This window comes from Boleophthalmus pectinirostris, unplaced genomic scaffold, assembly GCF_026225935.1.
Source record: "Boleophthalmus pectinirostris isolate CB_2022bp ecotype Guang Dong unplaced genomic scaffold, ASM2622593v1 HiC_scaffold_8, whole genome shotgun sequence".
NCBI lineage: Eukaryota > Metazoa > Chordata > Actinopteri > Gobiiformes > Gobiidae > Boleophthalmus > Boleophthalmus pectinirostris.
This window is the reverse complement of record NW_026571515.1, coordinates 17,747,410-17,771,139: the sequence shown is the minus strand read 5'-3', so window position 1 is coordinate 17,771,139 and position 23,730 is coordinate 17,747,410. Positions and strand designations below refer to the sequence as shown.

The 23,730-nt window shown below is 37.9% G+C and overlaps 1 protein-coding gene across 2 annotated transcripts in view; it reads right to left on the bottom strand.

The window, feature by feature from the left end:
• The window catches only part of LOC110158091 (plexin-B1-like), a 108,278-nt gene that overhangs the window by 25,671 nt on the left and 58,877 nt on the right, over positions 1–23,730 (bottom strand). For both annotated transcript variants that reach the window (XM_055165735.1, XM_055165736.1), the window contains 9 exons: positions 17,766–17,948; positions 13,413–13,541; positions 9,028–9,128; positions 8,450–8,582; positions 6,784–6,940; positions 6,594–6,702; positions 4,771–4,879; positions 2,413–3,132; positions 509–607 (listed from right to left, as the gene is read on the bottom strand). In XM_055165735.1, coding sequence (XP_055021710.1) covers positions 509–607; positions 2,413–3,132; positions 4,771–4,879; positions 6,594–6,702; positions 6,784–6,940; positions 8,450–8,582; positions 9,028–9,128; positions 13,413–13,541; positions 17,766–17,948 — 1,740 coding nt within the window. The remainder of the gene's footprint in view (positions 1–508; positions 608–2,412; positions 3,133–4,770; positions 4,880–6,593; positions 6,703–6,783; positions 6,941–8,449; positions 8,583–9,027; positions 9,129–13,412; positions 13,542–17,765; positions 17,949–23,730) is intronic.

Genomic DNA, 23,730 nt, shown 5'->3' with positions numbered 1-23,730 from the left:
CCCAAACTTTTTTTTCTGGAAACCCTTATTTTGAAAGTCACCAACTTTCATGGAACAAGTCAATAGACATTTGTAAATCAAAAAATAAAGGTGTATTTGACCATTACTGAACATTATTGAGGATATTTTATTATTGACTGAGTGATCATGTCTCTCTGAACAATTAATAATATTACTCAGTAACTGAACCAGCAAGGTCTCCATAAGTATCCTGAAGTGCACTGACCTTTGCTGATTTATCACCCTTCTTTATGGATAACCAGACAAGCATTTCTCAGCTTTAGCTGCAGGAACACTTGTTGAGGGTGGGCAGATAGAATGTGCTGACTCACTCACACTACTCTCATGTGTCAGAACTGTATATTGCAGACATACATACAGATCGTGACAAGGCGCCCCCCAAAAAAATCTCTTGTGACCCACCTGACGGTCGCGACCCAGTCTTTGGGAAACACTGTCTTAGATGATTCCATTTCAGTGTATGCATGTGAACAGTTTAGACGTTTACCTGAAACAAGTGCAGGTGCTGTCCCACCAGAGTGATTTTCCTCTCCACGTTCACGGGCAAAAAAGAGGAGTCCTGGACCTTATCCACACACGGACACTCCTGCTCAACCATGACGCACCATTAGAGCACAATTATAGGCAAAAAAGACAAGTGCCCCAGTTTAATCTTACAATACTGACTGGATAAACAAGTAACAACTAGCAAGAACTAATTTTGTTATTACTGTTTTATCGTATCAGAACCACCCCTTGGCGGTCACCACTGTATGTTTTTGGTGGTATGCTTTTTCTTCATAATTCAATGGAGGCAAATAGCAGACAAATTATCTTTTCAGAAATATATATACACACATATATATATATATATATATATATATATATTTATTTTTTTTTTTTTTTTTTTTTTTTTTACCGCAGGTACTGTCACACTGTCAGAAATAAACAATATTTTCTAGACTACTTCACAGTCCAACCAGCATGCTGACTCATGCAAACTATTCATACACTTCATGCAAACATTTACACACCAAGCAAACAAGCAACTCTACTAACATACTAAATAATTATGATCAAACTACGGTAATAAAACAACCAACAAACAACAGGAGATAATAAAACCTACTATCAATCATGTATATATGAAGAATGACATCTATGTGCTAGTTTGTAGGTTAATTTGACTGGGTGGTTGTAGTTGGTGAGCAATGGCATGGAGTGATAGTAGAGCTGTGTTAGTGCTGTGGAATCTGAAATCTGTGTCAAGATTTACATGAATTAAAATGATGTCAGGTAGTGTAATTATTAATTTATTTGTTTTTTGTTTTTTTCAAAAGTTAAAACTATAGCATCATTATCAAAGAAAATGATTCTACTTTAATGTATTTTATTTTTCAGTGGTTCTGTTAACATAGATACTACTTTCATAAGCTATTTTTCTTATGCCAGTGGCCACAATTACTGTTCTTCTTTTGTGCTAAATTATCATCTAACCAGGCACAAATTGCTTGAAAACTGTGAAATATTATATGTACTCAGATCCAGATCCAAATTCTGAATTTAAGTAATTTTAAGTATATACAGCAACATATTAGCTCGGACATTTGTGAATTTAATTAGACTAGTATACAAATTTATTTATTTTTTTATATATTTTTGATATTGTGTATATTTTTCATTTAAAGGGACAGTCCGTAATTTTAGACATAGGACCTCATTTCCTAGTTAGCCACAGTGTTAGAGACGTGTGGAGACACTTTTTTAAATATCCCATCCAGTCCTTGTATTTGCAGAGGTCGCTGGTGCTAGACTAGTGCATGTCAATGGCCATAGTTATCCTGCTACTAAAAACCCACTCCACAAAACACCCGAAGCAAATCTATTATTACTCCAAACTGTCAATATGAATGTCTGTGTTGATAGAATAATGTTATTTTAATGTTATTATAATGCATGAATCGTCGCATGTTGAGGGACTATTTTCTCAGCAGCAGTGGAATTTTACTTGCTGGTAAGATAGATGCTAAGTGATATCAGTCCACCACTGCCAAGCTTTCTATCAGGAAGTACAACTCGCTGCTGCTGCTCAGACATAAATCCTTCAAATGCAAGGTTGGTTTCACTTCTAAAATTATTCTTTCTACACAGACATTCACATCGACAGTCTGGTGTAATCATAGATTTGCTTTGGGTGTTTTGTGGAGTGGGTAAGGCCATTGACATGCACTAGTCTAGCACCAGCGACCTCTGCAAACACAAGGACTGGAGGGAATATTTAAAAAAGTGTCTCCACATGTCTCCAATACTCTGGCTCACTAGGAAATGAGGTCCTATGTCCGAAATTCCAGACTGTCCCTTTAAATATGTTGTTTTAGTGATCTTTTTTGCACACACGTCTTCTCCACTCACCCGCAGGTATGTCTCATCAGTAGAATCTGCATGGTAACCCACTGGCATGTCTGATATGGCTTCACTGTCAAGAGGTGGTTCATAAACTTCTTCCATTGGAGCTTCTGACACTGTAAAGATGAGCGCATCCTTCTCTTCCTCTTCTCCACTCTTGTCCCACTCTTTTACCCAGGCCTCTGTCCCTTCCAACACCTCCACACCTTCTACTTGTCTATCCGCCATGGTTGTAAAATCTGGCAGAATGATTATTTCTGAAGATGTAGTGGGGTTAATACCAGATGAAGAAGACCCCATAGTTTCTAGCAACTTTAATTCTTCGTGACCGCTAGTGCTGCTGGGTAACGTAGTCCCAATGGTTGCATTCACCACAGTTTCCTCTGTTTCAAATGGCGCAGCTGTGGTTTCTTGGCCTTCCTCCTCCTTATTTGCGAGAGTAGCCGTAAATGTTATTGTTTCTTGGGTCGTAAAGGTTTCATTAGCGGTGATAAAAGTTAAGTTGGAGTTTTGTGTTGTCATGGGAACTGTGGTCACAATGGTTGTAGCTTCCATTGTTTGCGTAGTAACTGGAGGCGGTACTGTTGATGTAGTAGTGGTCATTAAAACTGTAGTAGCAGCAGTAGTAGTTGTAGTTGTAGTAGAAGTTGTGGTAGTTGTAGTAGTCGTAGGCAGTGTTGTTGGTGTACTGGTAAGAGGTGGCATGGTTGGTGTGGGCGGATTGAACTTGAGGATGGAAGGAAATAAAAAGAGGAAGGGGAAGACAAAAAACAAAAAGGTAGAAACACGAATGACAACAACATAATCAAACAGAAACAGAATGGATCACCGAACATGCGTCTGACAGAGGGAGCATGCACCATTCAGCTAAACGGAAAAGGTGATATTCTGGGGTTTGTCAGGAAGGCTTATATATGCAGTACCAATATGTTTATAGGACCTATATTACGCTATTTTCTAATCTATGTCATAATGTTTCCTCATTACAGACATACTCAGAGTCATGTTTCGTTTCATTCAAACATGTTTAACACACAAACCCTGAGTTCTTCACTAAAACAGAAAATGCCATATTTCTTTTTAAACTTGTGGAAACTGTTTATCATATTTGTACAAACACCGCTGCTGTGAATCTTAAACACTTTAAAAGGGAGAAAATACAAAATGAGTGCTTTAATGTGTTGCATGGATCTGCTTCAAACATTTCTGTAACATATAAGTAACCAGAAACTGCGAATGAACACCTCATTTACCAGAGTTGGGGACTTGCAAGTCGTGACTTGGACTCGAGTCAGACTTGAGTCACTATTTTTTTGACTTGAGACTTGACTTGATGAAATAGACAAAGACTTGGGATTCAACTTGGACTTGAAGGTCAATCAATGACTTGGGACTTGACACGGACTTGAGGCCAGTAACTTGATGCTTAGATTAGTTGACAAATTAACTGTTATTAAGCACTCTTAAATCTTCATTCTTTCTATTCTGGCCGTAATGACTTTTTTATGTACAATTTAGTTTAAACTTACTATAAATTGCAAAAATTTAAGCTATATTTGGTTCTTTGGTTTAAAGACTTGAAATGACTTGAAGCTCAAAGCAGACGACTTGGACTTAACTTGAAGTGACTCGAGACTCATCTTTGACTTGGGACTTGACTCAAACTTGAGGTCAAAGACTTGAGACTTACTTGAGACTTGCAAAACAACAACTTGGTCCCACCTCTGTAATTTACATTATGGACATTTTGTATTGGTGACTTCAGTTTGTCTTGTATTTCCTAATCCATCTACGTTTGCTTTTGGACTAGATGTAAATGTTCACTGAATGAGCTTGTGAAATTTAAGTTCTACCAAATGTGGGTAATAAAAACAAGAACTTATTTGAAAGAAGAAAAAAAAAGAAAAGACTCTGTTCCACCTTCAGATGTGGTAATATGGGGAGTGCTCAAGTGTGTTTTTAAACTCCATACACATTCATTAGAATCATTTGGATAATTTCAGTCCCAGAATCGCCAATCTCTACTGAACAAAAGCTAAAAGGTGGCTGTTAACTTGGAAACTACTGCTTTGTGAATTCACACAAAGTGAAACGGAACATTTTGAGCTCTGGAGATGTAGACAACACAATATTACACACAAGATTACTCAAACATGAATGAACAATGAATGAACAATGAACAACAACTCTAGATATGTTTTGATGATAACGACATTCCAACAAGCAAAACTGACTCTTGTGAGCTTTTAGTCATAATATAAGACCTCTAACACAAGTACCACCTACAATCTACCTAACAAACCCCAGAACACCAGTTGGACAGACCACTCATTTACACATAAGTAAACTTGTATTGTAACTCACGTGTTGGTTGTAGATCATGATGCCCTGTCCACAGGAGGTCTGGTGGGTGCAGAGGTGCTGTTGGATGCACCAGTTACAGCCCCAGCGACTGCTCACACACCCCTGGCACCTGCACAAACACAGCGACCAGATGAGAGGGGGCATCTGTATGTCAGCGGAGGCAGGAAGTATCAAATATTAATGGGTGAAATATTAAGAGTGCCAGACATACAGTGTTAAGCCCATAGGTTTGTGCCTGATGGGTGCCTGACGGGCCAGTCTCTTCTACATTCAGTTTGAATCCAGAAGGGACTGGAGCCAGACCATAGTGAACATAACAACATAGTGTGAAAAAAACTCTGTCGAAATTTTTGATGATCCAACCACAACCACTAATTTGTAGCATGTGTCTCTCAAATGCAGAACACATCCCCTCTTGAAAATTCCTGTAACATTCAGAACTTCTTTTATCATGTTTATTTTTGACATGAACGGAGCATGTGTTACACTATACACTACACACTATACACTATACAGCTCCAGATCCACTCGTCTTTGTAAAACTTTGTCAAAGCGTGTGGCTCTGGCTGGCCAGGTAAATCTAATGGTGTCCTGCTATCGTCCTAATACTTAAACTTTACATTAAAGAGAAAGTAGCTAAATACAGCGTAGTTGTAATTACTTTATTCTGTTATATATTGATACAGCAATTTTGGCATTAAAACAAAAATAAAATCTTGTAAGAGCTTTTTCTTTTTCTCTAGTACCAAAAGTTATTCACATTGATTTTTCCACATTCCAAAAATAAATTTCTATTTCTATGATATTTTAACTCAAAGGTACAATACGTAACCTTCTCGAGGCGGAACATCACCTGCTTGATTCCAGGGAAACACAAAGTTAAAACCATACTTTTGGAACATTGGACACAGATATGTTTTATGCTATAATGTGGAAGATTATAGCCAGAGGAACAACATTTCCATGGAAACAAGCAGGTGGAGGCCCTCTTCCAGTCCAACAAGAGTCAGGTCTGTAGAGATGCAAGCCCATTCACAGTAAAGGTGCATGTTGTTATATCTTATTCAGTGCAATAAACACAACCAAAATGAGAAAAAAAACATGATTTTATTTTATTTTATCTATTTTTGCCTTAATTTTCTGGCCTGAATGTTTCAGTTTTGAAATGACTTACCCCAAAGGTGTAAATTTATTTCTTCTTACAGGAACACTACAGGATTTCTCAGCCTTAAACATTTTTAAATGTGCGACAAAAACTGCGAACCACAAGCTAACACAAGTTGCTTCCTGTCCAGAGTAAAAACCGCTTGCTTTGAGACTCTTTATATGTTCACAAGATCAGAGCATTGCACTTCTAGTTTAAATGCCGTTCAAAACTGTGTTATTATTATGTATGAAATGTGGTGCAATACTTCAGATACATGATTTTTAATGCACAGAAGGCTGCTGATAAAGTGCACAGGAAGTAGAGTCACCATCGCTAAACTGCAGCTTCACCCTGATCCGTGCGTTGTGTAAATGTAAACAGACACACGTGAGGAACTACTCTTGCCTTTTAGCTCTTAAAGAATGCTTCAAACTGGATCTTGACTGTACAGTGGACTATGGATAATATGGATGAGATGCTGCAGTTTAAATGTACAGCAAAGTCTTCTCATTTCACCATTTCCTGAGTTTGTCTCTTGTGCAGTGGCTTCATCACACACAAAGACACACACCTCCCCGAACATGAGGAGAAGCAAATCGCAGTCTAAATCAGGAAAATTCTCCTGTAGGCCTCTGTGTGTGTGTGTGTGTGTGTGTGTGTATGTCTATGTACTCACGGCCTGCGTCTTGATAGCTGCTGAACCAGACTGCAGTTATAGAAGGTGAACTCTGTCTCTGCCACAGTCACATTTAGAAAGCGCAGGGAGAGGGTGACCATCACATAGTCTGCATACAAACACACAAGCTGTCAGTTATTTTCAGAACATTTACATGTGATTTATGACATTCAGGTTGACTTTTGTGTACCATCTCCGTGCCGGATAGGAGGTAACTTGTCCCCGTCCGGAGTAGGACACACCACTCCACTGTTGGTGAGGACAGCCGGAGATTCAGAGTTATGGAAAAAGCAGGAATACGCTTCTTCCTTGGTGAGACTGGGGAGGCCTTCAACTGACACTGTAATCTAAGGAAAAAGGGAATAACGCTGCATATTTTAAGATGTAACTTTTCTGGTACACAATCCACCATCAGCTTCTCTCCATCGACATGTTGCCTTGAATGTTCCACAGTATTGCTTTACACTTATTTATCTGTAGGGAGACAGCAGGTGACGCTATCGGACCAAGTTACAAGTCTGATCTGTAGTGAGGCGAGCCCACTCACAACAATGCAAGTTTTTAAGTCAAGAAAAATCCATGTTATTACACGCAAGATGGATACGTTTAATGCCACACCGGGATATTCCAGACAAAGCAACAATATCTCTATGGAGAGAAGGAGAAACGTTACACAGTGCACCTTCAATTCAGTCTAGGATCATGTTGTATCAGTACAAATGGATAAAACTATAAAAAAACATAGCGACCGACAGCCCAGAACTTGATTGTGTCTGCAGTCGCTCAGCAGCCCTTTCCAATTGCCTAATATATTTTCAGACGATCTTAATCCGATCTCTGGTTAGTTGTATGTGAATTCAATTATATCTAGATAATGTTACTGCCTCGATACTGTTTATTCTGCCCAGGGGAAACAAAAAAAACGTTACAGAGACCAGACCAGTTAAGATGGCTATCAACTGATGTCATGCTGTAGTGAAGTAGTATAATATATCCAGTCGTATCATAGTATAAAAGAAGAGAAATTTAGAGCAAAGGTTTCAGTCTATTCACATTGCATTAACACTTCAAGGGTTAATAGAACTTGCATTAAGTGATGTTAAAAGTACAAGGAAATTGCTGTGACTCTCCTGCTTGTCTCCATGGAGATGTAGCCACAGTATGGCATTAACCCTAAATATCAAGCATTTATTCATTTATAGGTGTTTCATTGGTCAAAATTTCATTGGTCTTTCTATGAGTGGGGTCATTTCTCCACAGATCTGACATGTAATTTGGCCTGGGAGTCTCCATGGAGATTGATCATTTAAATGCCTCACCGTGGAAGATTCTAGGCACTAGCATCTCTATGGACAAGTTACAGAAAAGGTAATGTTAAAATGTTGTTGCCTCTTCAAAAATAAACCAAGAGTTGTGTTTTGTTTCATTCATACATTTGCATAACCGTTTATCATTAGTCTGTCTATTTCCAAAGCTCAAAATGCTCTGTTTAACCTTGTGCTGTCATGTAGTGGTAATTTTCAACCTTTACCTTTTACCTTTAGTTTCAAAAAATATCCAAATGAATGTAGTGAAGGTGTATGGAGCACTTCCTGTATTACCACCTAACATCACAAGGTGGAACGGAGAATTTGGGAGAACTCAGCCTAAATGAAGGGCTTGTGCGATGAACATGTGTGAATGAAACAAAACACTACTCCAGGTATGTTTCAGATGAGGAAACATTATAACATAGATCAGAAAACAGCTAAATCTGGGCCATATAAATGAAAGACAATTTGGATAATCCTACATACTGAACTTGATTATATCTTAAAAATAAAAAAAAATTTGGTATCATCTCCTCCACCACTCACCTCAGTCTTCTCTCCTCGGCTGATGTTGTAGAGGCTGAGCTGCTGAATACTGAGACACTGTTGGGTTTGGTTGAAGCTCCAGAGCCAGTGACCGTGCACAGATCCACGTCCACACTCCCAGCGCTGGCCACACCTGAGCACACCACACACATTGTTACACATGTATGAATCTCTGCCTGACCTGCCACTTCCTTCTACATCCGTTTGAATCCAGAAGGGACTGGGATCGGACCATAGAGAATGAAAAACCTCTGTCCAAATTTTAAATGATTGTCCCTCAAATGTGGAAGACATCTCCTCTGACATAAGTAATAGTTTGGTGCTTCAATTATGTAGATTTTTCTCCTTTTTCATGTGTAAGCAGCCATGATTGTTTTAGAAGCGAACTGAGCATGTGTCTCTCTGATTGGTTAATTTGCCTGTAAATCACGCCCTCTGAAATGAGGGGACAGGACACAGCTCCAGATCCACTCATCTTTGTAAAGTTTTTTTCACCATGTGGTTCTGCCTGGACAGGTAATATGAACCTGAGGCTGAGGGGGTGAAGTTGGGAGGGGCAAGGGGCATCCGTGACTCACCGGCCCTCCAGCACACACCAGCCGCAGTACGGGTCTCTGGTCGACAGACAAGACTGACAGTCTGTGTGCTCTCCGCATTCAGCCACTGGGCGCTTCTCGACCTGAATACAACGCATACATACATACACATTAGGATTCAAATTCAACTTGGAGGTGAGCAAATTATTGAAATGTGAAAAAGTTTGTAGTAAGACTGCTGCACAGGGAGCTGATTAAAACAAAACAAAACTAGAAAAGCACTCAGAGAGCGCAGACCTCCGCCAAGGACTACCCCCATTTTTTTATATAAATTGCGATAAAATCAGTCTTCTGGATCAGATCCGGATCAGCCTTTGGAATATGAAAGAGGATCCCATTGTCCATCCCTGAGTCAAATTTCATGGGGTTTGGTCAATAATTAACTGAGATATTGAGAAACAAAATTTTTGGCCCCATTTACCACAATGTTAACTAAAATTTCAAAGTGATCCAGAATCCAGGATTTCTTCCGGATCACCCCCAAAATGAAATCAATTCTTCCTTTTCACATTTCCAACAAATCCTGAAACTTTCATCAAAATCGGTCCATAACGTTTTGAGTTATGTTGCTAACAGACGAACAAACAAACAAACAAACAGACAAACGCCGGCAAAAACATAACCTCCTTGGCGGAGGTAACAAGTAAACTTCCAAAATAAAGCACATGTCTGCCCCTATGTGATTAATGGTACAGTAAGTTCACAACTAATATATCAAGACATGTCAGTGGGTCCCATAGATTTTGTTAAGACTATGGTAGCACAAATTATTTATATTTGAATAATTTCATCTCATTCAATTTGTGGAGTATAAATGTCACTTACTGCCTATAATTAATCTTTCATTCATTTTTGACCAGTGTTTATGAGACAATCACAAAAATGTCTAATTCCAATATATAGTCCGGTTTATTTCTGTTGGATTGACATTGTATATCATTGTCAGGATACTCAAAAAATATTAAATGTTGTGATAAAATTTTGTCAACACTAATCCAATTTTTCCAGATTATGTCTTTGTGAAAAATTTGAGGATCAATATAAGAAAAATAACTGCCTTGTTTGTTGTTAATTGTAAATGAGGCCTGTTTATGAACATGCCCAAACTTTAATTAACTAAAAACTCCCGAAGTAATTTTTAAACAGTTGGCTCACCTTAAAACTATGACAGGAAGTGCTCTACTTTGTTAGAATCATTTGGAAATTTCATCCTTGAAGATTAGTCTCTACTGAACTGAAGGTAAAAGATGGAACAGAGCATTTTGAGCTTTGGAGCTGTAGACAAACTAATAATAAAATATGACTTAAACATGAGTAAATGAAACAAAACACAGCCCTAGATTTGTTTTTGATGAGGTAACAACATTTTCACATGGCTTAAAGCTCACAAGAGTCAGTTTTGCCTAATATGGAACCTTTAAACAGAACTCAAATACTCATTCCTTTTTGGTTTGAAATGTTATGTGTCATTAATAATAAACTAGGGCTGTAGGCCACAAGAGAAAATGTAGTCAGCAAAATCCTGACCGACTCATCTGTTAGGCATTCACAACAAGCTCTTACTCATAGCAGCTGCCCATCTAGACCACTCCAAATATAGCTGCTATAGTGAGTATGTATATAGAAGCATTACATGGGTTTAGATGAGGATCATTAGTCAAACTCAAAGCTAGAGTTGAACATGGGGCATAAGCTGTCAACACCATTCAGACTATGGACTCAAATTCCCATAATTCCCCATAATCATTTATCAGCACTACCCTGTCCACACAGAGCCGCTGTAGGGAGTGTGCCGCGACAATGCAGGCCACTTTTTCCAATCAGACCCATTGTTGCGACTGACCTGCTCCCTCATGCTCACTGTTGTAGCGGGCGCAGCATGGGTCGTGACCTCTGACCCTTACAGACAGCTGGCCTCTCTGTTCCTTTTATGAATTCTCTGCCCGTATCTGGTGCGAGACGCAGCTTGAGGAAGTATCAAAAGCTGAAAACGTCTGACAAATGATAAATTGTTGAAGGTTGAGTGATGGGTGATGTTCATGTTGTTCTATGGAGACATCTGGAGACAGAGTGAATGGGGCGATACCTCGAAAAGGCTATGGTTGTTCAGGCATCTGTTCAGGGAGCAGTAGGTAACACGCATTCAAATGGGTCTTTAAGGACTCGTATTGATCTGTGCTGTTTTGTATTGTTAGAGAAAGACCAGGAAGTTAAAGGTTGTGAGCTGATCAGTTAAAGAAGTAAACGAGAGTAAATGATCGTCATTAATCATTAGGGATGAATATTTTCACAATACACATCTCATGGTACAATATTTACTGCAATATTTTGTGGATATTTTGGGAATATGCTACTTTTCTCTTGTCATAATCCAAATAATTTAGACTTAATAGTGGTCAATAACAATTATTTCAGACTGTCGATTGGACTGAAACATAGCAAAGGATCATGGTCTATGCAGTTCTCTGTTTTTTAGCTGTCCTAACAAAGAATTTAAACAAAGAAATGTATAATTTGATATACTGTGATGACTTTAAACAATACGATATCACGATGTTTCGGTTATTTTTACATCACTATTAATTGTCTGTGTGAATTGAGTAAAATATTATCATAGACATTCAGGAGATTTTTTTATTAAGTGTGTCATTCACTAATACAGGGGTGCAATTTCTGTGATTTCACCAAGGAACAAGTGAACAGTTCAATTTTTGTGGGCACTTTTAAACTTTTTAAAATTACAATATGAAAATAGGGTCTGTGCATAATAGGGGTGAGCAAAAATATTGAAACATCGATGTATTGTATCATTTAATTTAATGATACAGTATCAATATCGTTGGCTGCTGTATCGATATATTGTCAAGAGTATTTTTTTGGTATATTTTACTAAATTATTTTATGTAAGAGCTACAATTGTGTTGACATTTTCACGGTTTTGAGTAAAATGGGTGTTTTTCATCTTAACCATCCACAGACTGAACGGCACAGATCCGAATTTTTCAAATGCGACCCAGGCCACTTGGATATGTGGTCCTGAATCCGATACATATCCGATCTTTTGACATGCGACTTCAGTCTGAACGGCCAAAACGCATCCATCCGACCTACACGTCATTAACAAGCGACAAACGTCACTATTCTGCGCTGAAGCAGGCGGAAACCGGAACTGTAAAATCGCCAGGTGCTCAATGCTCGCGACCATATTTGGACAACTTCCGTAAACACAGAGCACGCTCGCTGCGGTTGACGCATGGGGTTGACGTCATGGTGTCCTCCAGTGCGCATGCGGGACACTTTTGGGCCGTTTACCGTTCACACTGGAGTCACAGACAAGTCGCATTCAATTGGAAATGTGAACGACCTCGCAAAAACATCGGATTTCACAAAAAAATCGGAATTGAGCATTAAGCCCTGCAGTCTGAACGTAGCCTTAGTGGACTTAGTATCACAGCCATGATTTTTTAGCCTTTGGTTTTCAGTGAACTGTATCAAATCGAAATATATCGTATCAAATCATATTGAATCGAAACTGCATTGAAAACCATATCGTATTGTGGCCTATGTATCGAGGTATATATCGTATCGAAAACTTCTTAATGATACCCATCCCTACAACAGCGCCGACCAACCACACTCTATGCGTCACGACTTCCTGTCCAATTTTGTATCTATGGGTTTTTTGCTGAGTCATGCTAAAAATCTATAAATATTTAAAGATAAGGCATTGGACCGCGAGTTGTGAGTGGATAACATGGTAAAAGGTACACAAATAAAACGAATTCTTCACCAGGGGACATTTCTGCTTCTATACAGGCAAATGTTTGTGTCTCTGTGAGGCATAATAAATATTAAAACAACACTACAACCTGAAAAATAAGTGTTCTATATATAAACATAACTGGCTCATCTTTATTTTAATTAATTTGAATTTTAACTGTTTATTTTATATTTTGTGATTTCAATAAAAGTGACTGTGAGCTTTGAGACACAGTGAACTGAGAGCCTATTCATCAGCAATTCTTAAATGCAATGGTGGACAGAAAAGTACCTTTGTACCCTAATTTCTAAGATTAGACTCCAGTTTTTGATATTTTTTAACCAGATCTTATTGCAGCCTTTATCCTTCAAATCTTCAATGTAATTAAATGTTATATATATATATATATCTCTAACAGACCAAGTTTTGATTAACTAGGGGCAGAAAATTTGGAACTGGAACCCTGGTGAGATGTTGCCAGTATCAAACAGACTCATCCATAAAAGAAACGGTGATAAACCAGTGAATCAAGGCAGGCAAACTATCATTTTATAGCATTTTTACTGTATTATTTATTTATTTATTTATCTATTTATTTCATACTTACAGCATTTTGAGTCATGATGTAGATGTGTCCTCCACTGTGATCCAAAAGAAGATCACTGTTGATGGGAGAATTATCTTGGATCACAGTTTTCGCGTAGACCTTCACTTCGCCATGCTGTCCCAGATACACCTAAAAAGTTACAGCAGAAAAAAATGTAAAAATGCAATGAAAGATAGTGATTTGCCTAGAATAAAATCAATAGCAACAGTTTTATATCCAACAGTGAGATTTCTTACATTCAAATGAAACTAAGTACTGGAAAAAATGAAATAAAAGTGAAAATCCTTCTTCTCTGCCAACTTAAATCCAATCAGGTTTCGTGCAGGATTGCGAGAGAAGTGGTTATGAATGTGATTACTGCACTGTTAAATCTAATATGGCCGCCAGGAAGACACCTCTGGCCTGAGTGGTTCCCAGGCTCGTGTTACGTCCAGTTAACAAGATTAGCCTCGGCTGCTCCTGCAATAGAGCGGAGAATCCCTACCCCTAGCCATTAACAGAATGCTCTTAATGGGTAATAAGTGGGGGAAATAGCCCGGTAATGTATGGAGACTGAACAAAACAATTAGTGGATTGTTTACAGTAAGGATTTGAATATTGAATAAGCCTTATAGTGCATATTTCATTCAACTTTTACTGTAGAGCTAATGCAGTTTAAATAATGTTAATGTTAATGTAAATGTAATTATGAACGGAAACAATTGCAGTACAGAAAAGCATGTTTTTGATGACCACCTGATAATGCTAAAAGTAATAATTTAAACTATTAATGGTAGGGATGTAACAATGACCAAAATATCATGATATCGTATTGTCAAAGTTCTTACAAGAATATCATGGACCATCACAATATATTGAATTACAAGTTTCTTTGCTTAAATTAAGAGTTATGGTGCAGCAATAGCTAAAAAAAAGACAGAGGGAACTACATAGACCATGATCCTTTGCTCCATTTCAGTGTAGACTACAAGAAGAAATAACAGTTCTAAGCACTTTTAAGTCTTAGTTCTTTGGATTAAGTCTTGTGAAGGCATTTTAAGAAAATGAAAAAGTACCATATTAACAGTTTTAGCTGTTTAGCCTCCACAAAAACTTGCAATAAATATCGTATGTATATTGTGAAAATATCGTACCGAGAGATTTGGATATTGTTAGCCTCCCCACCATATTGTGAGCTTTCCCACAATATCGCAATAAATATCGTACCATGAGGTTCATATTGTGACTATATCGTATCGTGAGACTTGGATATCGTTACACCCCTAATTAATGGCCATTGATTTTCAGATTTTAAAGATGTACTGTGCAACGTTTCTGGTGGAGGATTTGTCACCTGCTTGTCTCCGTAAAGATGTTATTGCTTTGCCTGGAATATCTTGGTATGGCAATTAATCTATCCATCTTGCATTTAATCAATAACATGGCTTTTTATTGACCTAAAAACATGCATTCATACTGTGAGTGAACTCGTCTCTCCCCAGATTGGACATATAACTTGGCCCTTTGGCATCACCTGTGGTCTTTGTAGACATAAATAAGTGTACTGCCATTCCATGAGAGATCTCCATGGAGAGAAGCAGGTGACACTCCACCACAAAAATTACACAGTGCATCTTTAAATAAAGGTTGTAGCCAGTATACTGAGGAAGACTGAAAGTGCACAAAAATCTTGAAGGATTGCCAACTAAAACTAGCCCTGAACTAAAAGGAATCATATCAGCAAACAGCCTCTGTCCATAGCATTGTCTCTAACCGTTCTTAACCCCCATTTCACACTATACTATCTGAGCTGCCCACAGATATCAAAGAAATATAAACAATATAAAATAATCAGAAATGTGAGTGTGTCCTGTAATGTACTTATGGCAGAGGGTACATAAGGGCTGTACCTATTTTTATAAACAAGGCTAAAGTGGCCCTCCCTCAGTCTCACACTCACAGCCTGAGGAGTGAGTGGAAGCAGTGGAATGTGTCCCACTGCGATACAATAATCCTGCCACAACAGCTCACTGTACAAAGCTCCATGGAGTCCAGCTTTGATCCACCGCACAACACAACTATTCCCAATTCATACTAAGGAGGGACAGAGGTTCTCAAGCAGAGGGTCAAAGCCCAGCATGGGATGTGAAGAGGCTAAAAGGACTATTATCTTTTGTGCTTTAGGAGATGATGTGTAGAACCACACACGTGAATTTTGGTGAAAAACACAATTTTTGTCAACACCATCTTAGACTTTGACTTCTATGACAATGGCATTAGAGAACAGTCTGTTGTAGCACTTTTCATTATTATAAGATTTCAAATGACAAAAACAGATGTCAGACAATTTATGAAAAGCCAAGTACTTCTATGATAAGACAGTCACTTGTGTGTTTGTATTTCTTCGAATTTAATTACTAGTATAATTCAGCAAATGTTTTGCTAATAAAGCTTACAATAGCCTTAAGAAAGAAGATATATAGATATTATAATGCTTTAGGTGTTTTCAAACAGGTCATGATTTCTTCTTGGTTTGAGAACAATTTAGTACTGATGCTGGTCTGATTTGGTCCTGGTTTAGTCCTAGTCCAGCCCTGGTCTAGTCCTAGTTCAGCCCTGGTTCAGTCCTAGACCAGCCCTGGTTTTGTTTTAGTCCAGCCCTGGTTTAGTCCTAGTCCAACCCTGGTTTAGTCCTAGACCAGCCCTAGTATAGTTCCAGGTTTAATTCCAGGTTTCGTCTGAGTTCAGTCCTAGTTTTGATGCAGTCTATGTGCAAGTGTGAATGCACCACAGTGAATACTTATGTTGCACTCTTCATATCTGAAAGCCAGTCTAAGATCAGCCCAGATGATCCCTCCTGTGCTTTTCAAAAATCAAATAAAAACCTCGCTGGTGTATTTTGGAACACAGTGAAGACTGGAATGAAAAGAATCTCCTGCTAAAGCCTCAAAGCTGTAGTGTAAAAATCCTTTTATGTGGCATGTGAGGGTCAGGCACGTGAGATTTGATTTAGGAGAAAAATTAAACGCCGCAATAATCCATAATCTCTTTGGACCATAGTCCTGGGACAGTATTCAGAGCAGCCTCCCGGATGGCCAACACCTCTGAGACTAGTCAAAAGCACAACACTGCATTTGATTGTGCATTGTGACTGAACCAAAAGTAGACCATGTTTTTTGTTATTTTTTTAATACTGATATATATTCAGACAAGATAAAATGCACAATATATTTAGATTTTTTTTAAAAATAAGTGTTGGTATATTTCATAATACAAAGTTGTAGCAGCACCAAAATGGAAGCATTCTAACCTTAACTTATTTGGAAAAGAAAACTTGACATAAATACTAGGGATGTAACAATAACCACAATATCGTGATATCGTATCGTCAAAGATCTCACAATAATATAGTGGACCATCAAAATATATAGAATTACAAGTCTCTTTGCTTAAATTAAGAGTTATAAGAGCAAAAAAGACAGAGGGAACTTCATAGACCATGACCCTTTGCTGCATTTCAGCGCAGACTACATGAAGAAATAACTCTTATAAACACTTTAAAGTCTTAGTTCTTTGGATTAAGTCTTGTCAAGGCATTTTAAGAGGAAAAGTAAGTAGTATTAAGAACAATAAATATCGTACCGTGAGATGTATATCGTGAAAATATTGTACTGGGAGATTTGGATATCATTTCATCTCTAATAAATACCATAGTAAAAAATCATAGTACAATTTTATAATAACTACTTGGAACAAAACGTAATTTATAATTCAGTCTTAATAACTACTTAGTAAGGGGTTAGGGTTATATTAATTAAGTAGAGACTAAGCGTGAATCGTCATTAATAAAGTGTATTAATGCCAATTAAAAATGTAACTATAATAAAGCGTCACCAAAAGCTATTAAAAGTGGCAATTTGCGTATTCCTGGTAACCATGTGCATTTTATTTACTATGTGAACATATGTATTATGAAAGTATTATGTACCATGTATCATAACAGAGAGAGGGAGCATGTAATTCCAAACCATAATTGAAGTTATGCTTTAGTGACACTTAATCTTTGTATCTTGTTTATTTCAAAGTGTCAGTAAGTCGTCTGTAATGATTGTCTATTGATTGTTTTAATGTTGTTTAATGGTGCACTTTGAGCTTTTTGCATTTTTTTTTTTTTCAGTGTGGTTTTTAATTACAAATGGCAAATTAACTAACTAGCAAACTAACTAACTAAATAAATAACTCTACCCGTCTTCTCAAAACAGGAACCACCTAATTGCATCCCATCCCATCTACATCCCATCTGTAGTTGCATTCTGTTGGTGCACTCAGCCCTCTCATCGAAACACATTAGGAGATTAGGATATTACTGGTCACCTTGTGCAGTGCTCCTCGGGCGTCTCCCAGGAAGGCGATGCTGTGTCCTTCTCTGACACTGACCGCCACCGCAGTGAGACGTGAGGCGGAGGTGGTCCACGCCGCCCGCGCCTCCACAGGAGAGCGGCTCGCCATGGGGCTGGGGGTGTGGTCAGAGCCGCATGGGTACGCCGTCAGGGTGTTCTGGGACATAGTAATAAAAGAAATGAAAAGGGTGGTGAAAATATGACAAGGCTTAGGTACTCTATGATGCGATGTTCCCTGACACAGATTAAAGGTCCCATATTTCACAAAATCCACCCTTGGGAGCTTTGAGCAAGGTTAGAATGCTTTTACCTCATCAAAAACATACTTGGAGTTATGTTATGTTTCATTCACACATATCTGAGTAACACTTTATTATTAGTCTGTCTACCAGAGGTGGGACTTGCAAGTCGTGACTTGAACTCGACTTGGGACTTGACTTGGACTTAAGACCTGTGACTTGAGAAGACTTGAGAAGCACTTTTAAATCTGAATTCTGTCTATACTGACCGTAATGAATCACTCTAAGGTCTTGTCAAGACATTTAAAAAAGAAAAATTGCATTTTTACTACTCTTATATACTCTATAAATAATCATATATAAATATACTATGACTTTATAAGTACAATTTAGTTTAAAATTCATATACCACCAAACTATCATGCAGCCTCACATAGAGTAAACCTGAATGCAATGTGTAGTCTGATACATTTAAAATATGTTTAGTCATTATTTTAATTGATGCATATAAAGTATAATGTTTGGAGGTGCTATAGCGGTGTTGACACCTGGGCCCCCTCCAGTGCTGCTCCACTACGGCCGCTCCTTTTGGGCGGCTGGATCTCTGTGGTCTCTCACGTTCACGATGAAGCTTCAGGAGATGCAGCTCCTCTTGTGGTGAAAAGAGTTCAGAAGTCAGCTCCAGCACCCTCCTGGACAGTTTTTCATTTTCATTGTTGGTTTGATCTCCACTGTAGGTTTTTTAAGTTTTTCTTTCAACTTCTCATTGATTTTCCTGGTGTTGAACAGCTCTTGTTTGAGCTTGACTGTGTCTGCCACTGACTTGTTATAGTGATATCTTATTTCTTTGTACGTACTAACCTCATTTTCCAGCTCTTTCTCTTTTTTCAGGAAGTTAGCTTTGAGCTCTTTCAACTCCAAGTCTTTTTTGTTTGTTTTTTTCCCTGACTCATTTTTAGTTAGCAAACTCTTGCCTTAGTTGCACATGTTCTGTACTTTAGCATTATACAGGTAGCAGATCTCCTTGTGTGTGTTCTCTAGGTCTTGTAGTTGCTTTTCCTTCTTCTGGAGAGTAGCAGTAAGCTCTTGCAACTCCAAGTCTTTTTCATCAGACTTTTCTGTGACTTTGGAGTTCAGCTTTTGTATTAGTATTAGACATCATTGATGATGAACGCTAAAGGGTTGAGTGTGTTTAGTATGTACAGACATAATTGCACATGCATGTAATAATATTCAGAATTTAGGGAGAAAGTTTCCCTCTAGTCCAGGGGTCTCAAACTGAATTGGAGCAGGGTCAGAAGTTATAAAGTAGGTATTGGTCAGGGCCCACTTTGGTTTAAAAACTTGAAATGACTTGAAGCTCAAAGCAGACGACTTGGACTTGACTTAGACTTACGGACCAGTGACTCGAGACTCAACTTGAACTTGGCCTGTATTTGACTTGAGACTTACTTGAGACTTCCAAAACAACAACTTGGTCCCACCTCCACTGTTTATATCTCCAAAGCTCAAAATGGTCTGTTCCATCTTGTGATGTCTTGTAGTGGTAGTTTTCAGATTAACAGCTACCTTTTATGTTTTGTTCAGTAGAGATTTGCAATTTCAGGGCTCTACATATTCAAATAATTCTGGTGAAGGTGTATGGAGTTTAAAAACACAGTGGAGCACTCCGCACGTATTACCACATGACATCTGTTTTCTGTCTGAGTGAAGAACTCAGCCTAAATATGCAGGGTTTGTGTGTTAAATGTGTGTGAATGAAATAAAACACAGCTCCAGGTATGTTTATGATGAGGAAACAATATCATAGTTCAGAAAATAATGTAACATAGGCCCTTCAACATTTCTTATTTAAAGCTTTTTAATGTATGAGTAAATACAGTGTATGAGAGAGGCACACATGAGTAGTAGGTATTAGTGTTTGATTTTCTATACATTTGACAATCGTACAACAAATTCACGTTCCAAACTTGTATGAGTAAATGTATATTTATATATTTCAAAGATTTACTGTAATAACCTTCATCTGTGGCCCATTGCATCATATTGAAAGTGACTGTGATGAAGTTTTGGACAACCCTGAAACATTTTATATTTCCACTCTTTCCAAAATAACATTCCTTTACAAATAACACATAAAACATAATAGGTAGATTATGTAAGTTTTGCATTTCAAATTTCACTGGAATAAATTCAGCTGGTCAAATGTGATTAGTGATGATGGAGTATTACCAGATTTTGTTTTGGAAACATTATATAAAGCTAATCAGATCATGGATTAAATAAAGCATCTTAACGGTCACATATTTTGCAAAATTCACTCTTTTGAGCTTTAAGCCATGTTATAATGCTGTTACCTCCTTAGAAACATACCTGGAGTTTGTGTTTTGCCTCATTTACACTTTCCAAAGCTCAAAATGCCCTGTCCCACATTGTGATGTCACAGTTTACAGCTACCTTTTACCTTTTGTTGAGTAAAGATCTGCAATTCCAGGGCTGAAATTATCTAAATCATTTTAGTGAAGGTGTATAGCTGTATATAGAGTTTAAAAACACAGTAGAGCCCTTCTCATATTATGACATGAGATCACAAAGTGGAACAGAGTGTTTTCTGTTTGAGAAAAGAACTCAACCTAAATATGAAGGATTTGTGTCAAACAAGAGTGAATTAAACAAAACATAACTCCAGGTTTAAAATGAGGAAACAAAATTATAATTTAGATGAGAAAATAACCATATTTTTCGGACTATAAAGCGCACCGGATTATAACGCAGAATATCAATAATCTTTAATTCTCTCATCTATTTTCATATATAAGGCGCACCGGATTATAAGGCGCATTAAGCAAAACAAACGGACGACAATTGAGACTGATCCCTTAGTCCAGGACTCCACGATCCATTGGCAGATCGTGGTGTAATTCACCAGGTGTTGACTCCCTGTCTTGGTGAATGTGTATTATGAATGTGAATGTGGGTGGATAATTTAAATTTGTTAATTTTTAACATTGTGTAACAATGTGTTTAATGCAGCTTTTCGCATATTTGTTTATGTTTTACAGAAACTAAACTTAATTTGCATAAACTATAAGTTCTGAAAAACAGCTTGATGCCATCAGCTTCTGTGAAACTAAAGGACACAACTCTGCAAGGCTCCTGACTACGGTAGCCATAATGCTCCAACAATCCATCAAGTGGTGCAGCTCTGTATCTTACCAAAGTCATACTAAAACATTTTGACAGATTTTTGGGCGCCATGTACTACGTAAAATTGGTTAGAGGTCAGTAAGCACAACCAGAATTAATACATAAGGTGCACTGCAGACTTTAAGTTTTTGAAAAACTTAAAGGATTTTAAGTGCGCTTTATAGTCCGAAATGTACAGTAATATAGGCCCGTTATAGGAATTAATAAGTAAATTATGTGGCATGTATGTTTCTACAAACTCATATATTAGTAGAAGTAACAACACAAGTTCAGATTAAATGTTATTATAATTGCTGTATTATATTATAAGACCAATGTACTCTAATGATGCATTTTAACTCTAAATGTAAAAGTTTTATCACCACACAAAATGGCTCTTCAAGTACTTGATAACAATCCAATATTACACCATAAACTGCTTTTTTATAGATACTGCTCTATGCATTAGCCCTGCACAGTAAACCATTCAGATGTATACGCTGCGAGCTCGCTTAATGCATTTTTAAGTAGGCTGCCATAGGAAATTTAGCGGTCAGAGAAACAACACGGATCAAGATCTACAAGCCACTAACAAGGCTTTTCATCTGCCACTTTATGCAGAATAAATAGTGAGTGATCTCTGGGTCACTGGGATGAGTACAGAGAGGCTTGTTTAAAAGCCCTAAGCCCCGACATGCAGATCTCCGGTGGGACTCTCGTGTACCTCTGCACTGTGCGCGGCCTCAGAAGTTTAATGGGATCATTATGGATCAATATGAACTAACCCCAAATCAGCTGTGGACTTTTATAATGAGAGCCGACTAGAAAGACATGGGTTCTTTTGAAATTCACAGCCAAATGAGGACACACAGGACTACGGTAAATAATACAAAAGGTTGAAACAAGCCTTCAAGTAGAGTATGAGTTTATCATTCGCTTCTAAAATATACATATTATACAGTATTTCAATTCATATTAAAGGTGATATATTACACAAAATCGACTCTTGTGAGTTTTTAGCTGCTTTATAATGTTGTTACTTTATCAAAAACTTACCTGGAGTTGTGTTTTGTTTCATTCACACATGTTTGAGTAATCTTGCGTTATTAGTCTGTCCACACCTCTCAAATTTAATATGCTCTGTTCCAACTTGTGATCTCATGACACAGTAGTTTTCCAGTCACCAGCTACCTTTTACTTTTTGCTTAGTAGAGATTAGCAATCCAGTTACGAAAGCTGACTAGAAAGACTTGCGTTTCTTTTGACGTGCACAGACAAATAAGGACACGAAATGAGAACCATGGCAAGTAATAAAAAGGCTGAAACAAGTATTCATAATTAAGATTTTGGAAAATAAAAAAGGAGATTTAAAATGACAGATATTGACAATTTGACTTCTGCTTCATCTTATGCTGGACATACACTGTGTGATATTTTCGATCATTTCACTCAGCCCCAGCTGAAACTGTACGACCAAATCGCAGAGTTTAAAAGTTCACAGCTCACGATTCATGTTCTCACACTCTACGAACTACTTCAACAGAGCGAAAACCCCACGAGAGGCTACTGGATTTCAAACAGGTTTGATATCTCAGGAGCTGGCCATGAGGTATTAATCGGTTCTATTAACCCATGTTGACGTCACAAAGCATGACACACGATTAAGCCAAAACCCGGCCGATCCAAAAAACAGTTGCACGAGTGAAAAATCGTCTCAAAAAGGGTCAAAAATTGCACAGTGTACGCCCGGCTTTATATATACTGTATCATCCCATGTAATGGCAAATAAAAGCGACTTACGAAGTAGGATATGAGTTATAAGTTAAACAATATTTCAGTTCATATTAAATCTACATCTGGTTTTGGCATACTAAGTACCACTTCAATATTTATTTGGCTTTAGTAGTAATTCCGTGGTACCATCAGAACTGAACCCAGACTAAACCAGATGAGTTAATTTGAAGTACACTACCAATATCAGCAGAAGCCCATCCACGTAATTTTGAGAAACATAGATTTAAGTTCGCACAATGTACGTTTTCTAAGGGGTCCACCAACTGCTAGTCGCCATTTAAATGTTATTGCTTTGCCTGAAATGGTCCACAGTATGTCATTAAACTTCTGTGTCTAGCTGTTCTTCGTGAGGCTAAGTCATAAAAAAGCTGAAACCAGCATTCATAATCAAGATTTTGGAAAATATAATGGCAGAGATATCCACACTTTTGACTTCTGCTTCGTCCTTCAGGGCCAATTACCTTAAAACTTTGAGCTTACTGGAGAGCAGGATTTGGGGAGGTTGTTGTGCAAAAACCAAAAGAAGGGAGTTGGCTGGCTCCGTTTGGGCCTGCTTTAATCTATGGCCCAATCCTCTTATGGTGAATCATAAGAGGATTCCCAAGCTTTGGGGCAATCACAAAAAGGAAGGAGAGACTAGTCCAATACATGCCAGCCTAATCGTGTTAATCGCAAACTTTACTCAAAAGGTATTTGTGTGGCCTATTTACAAAGATTGTT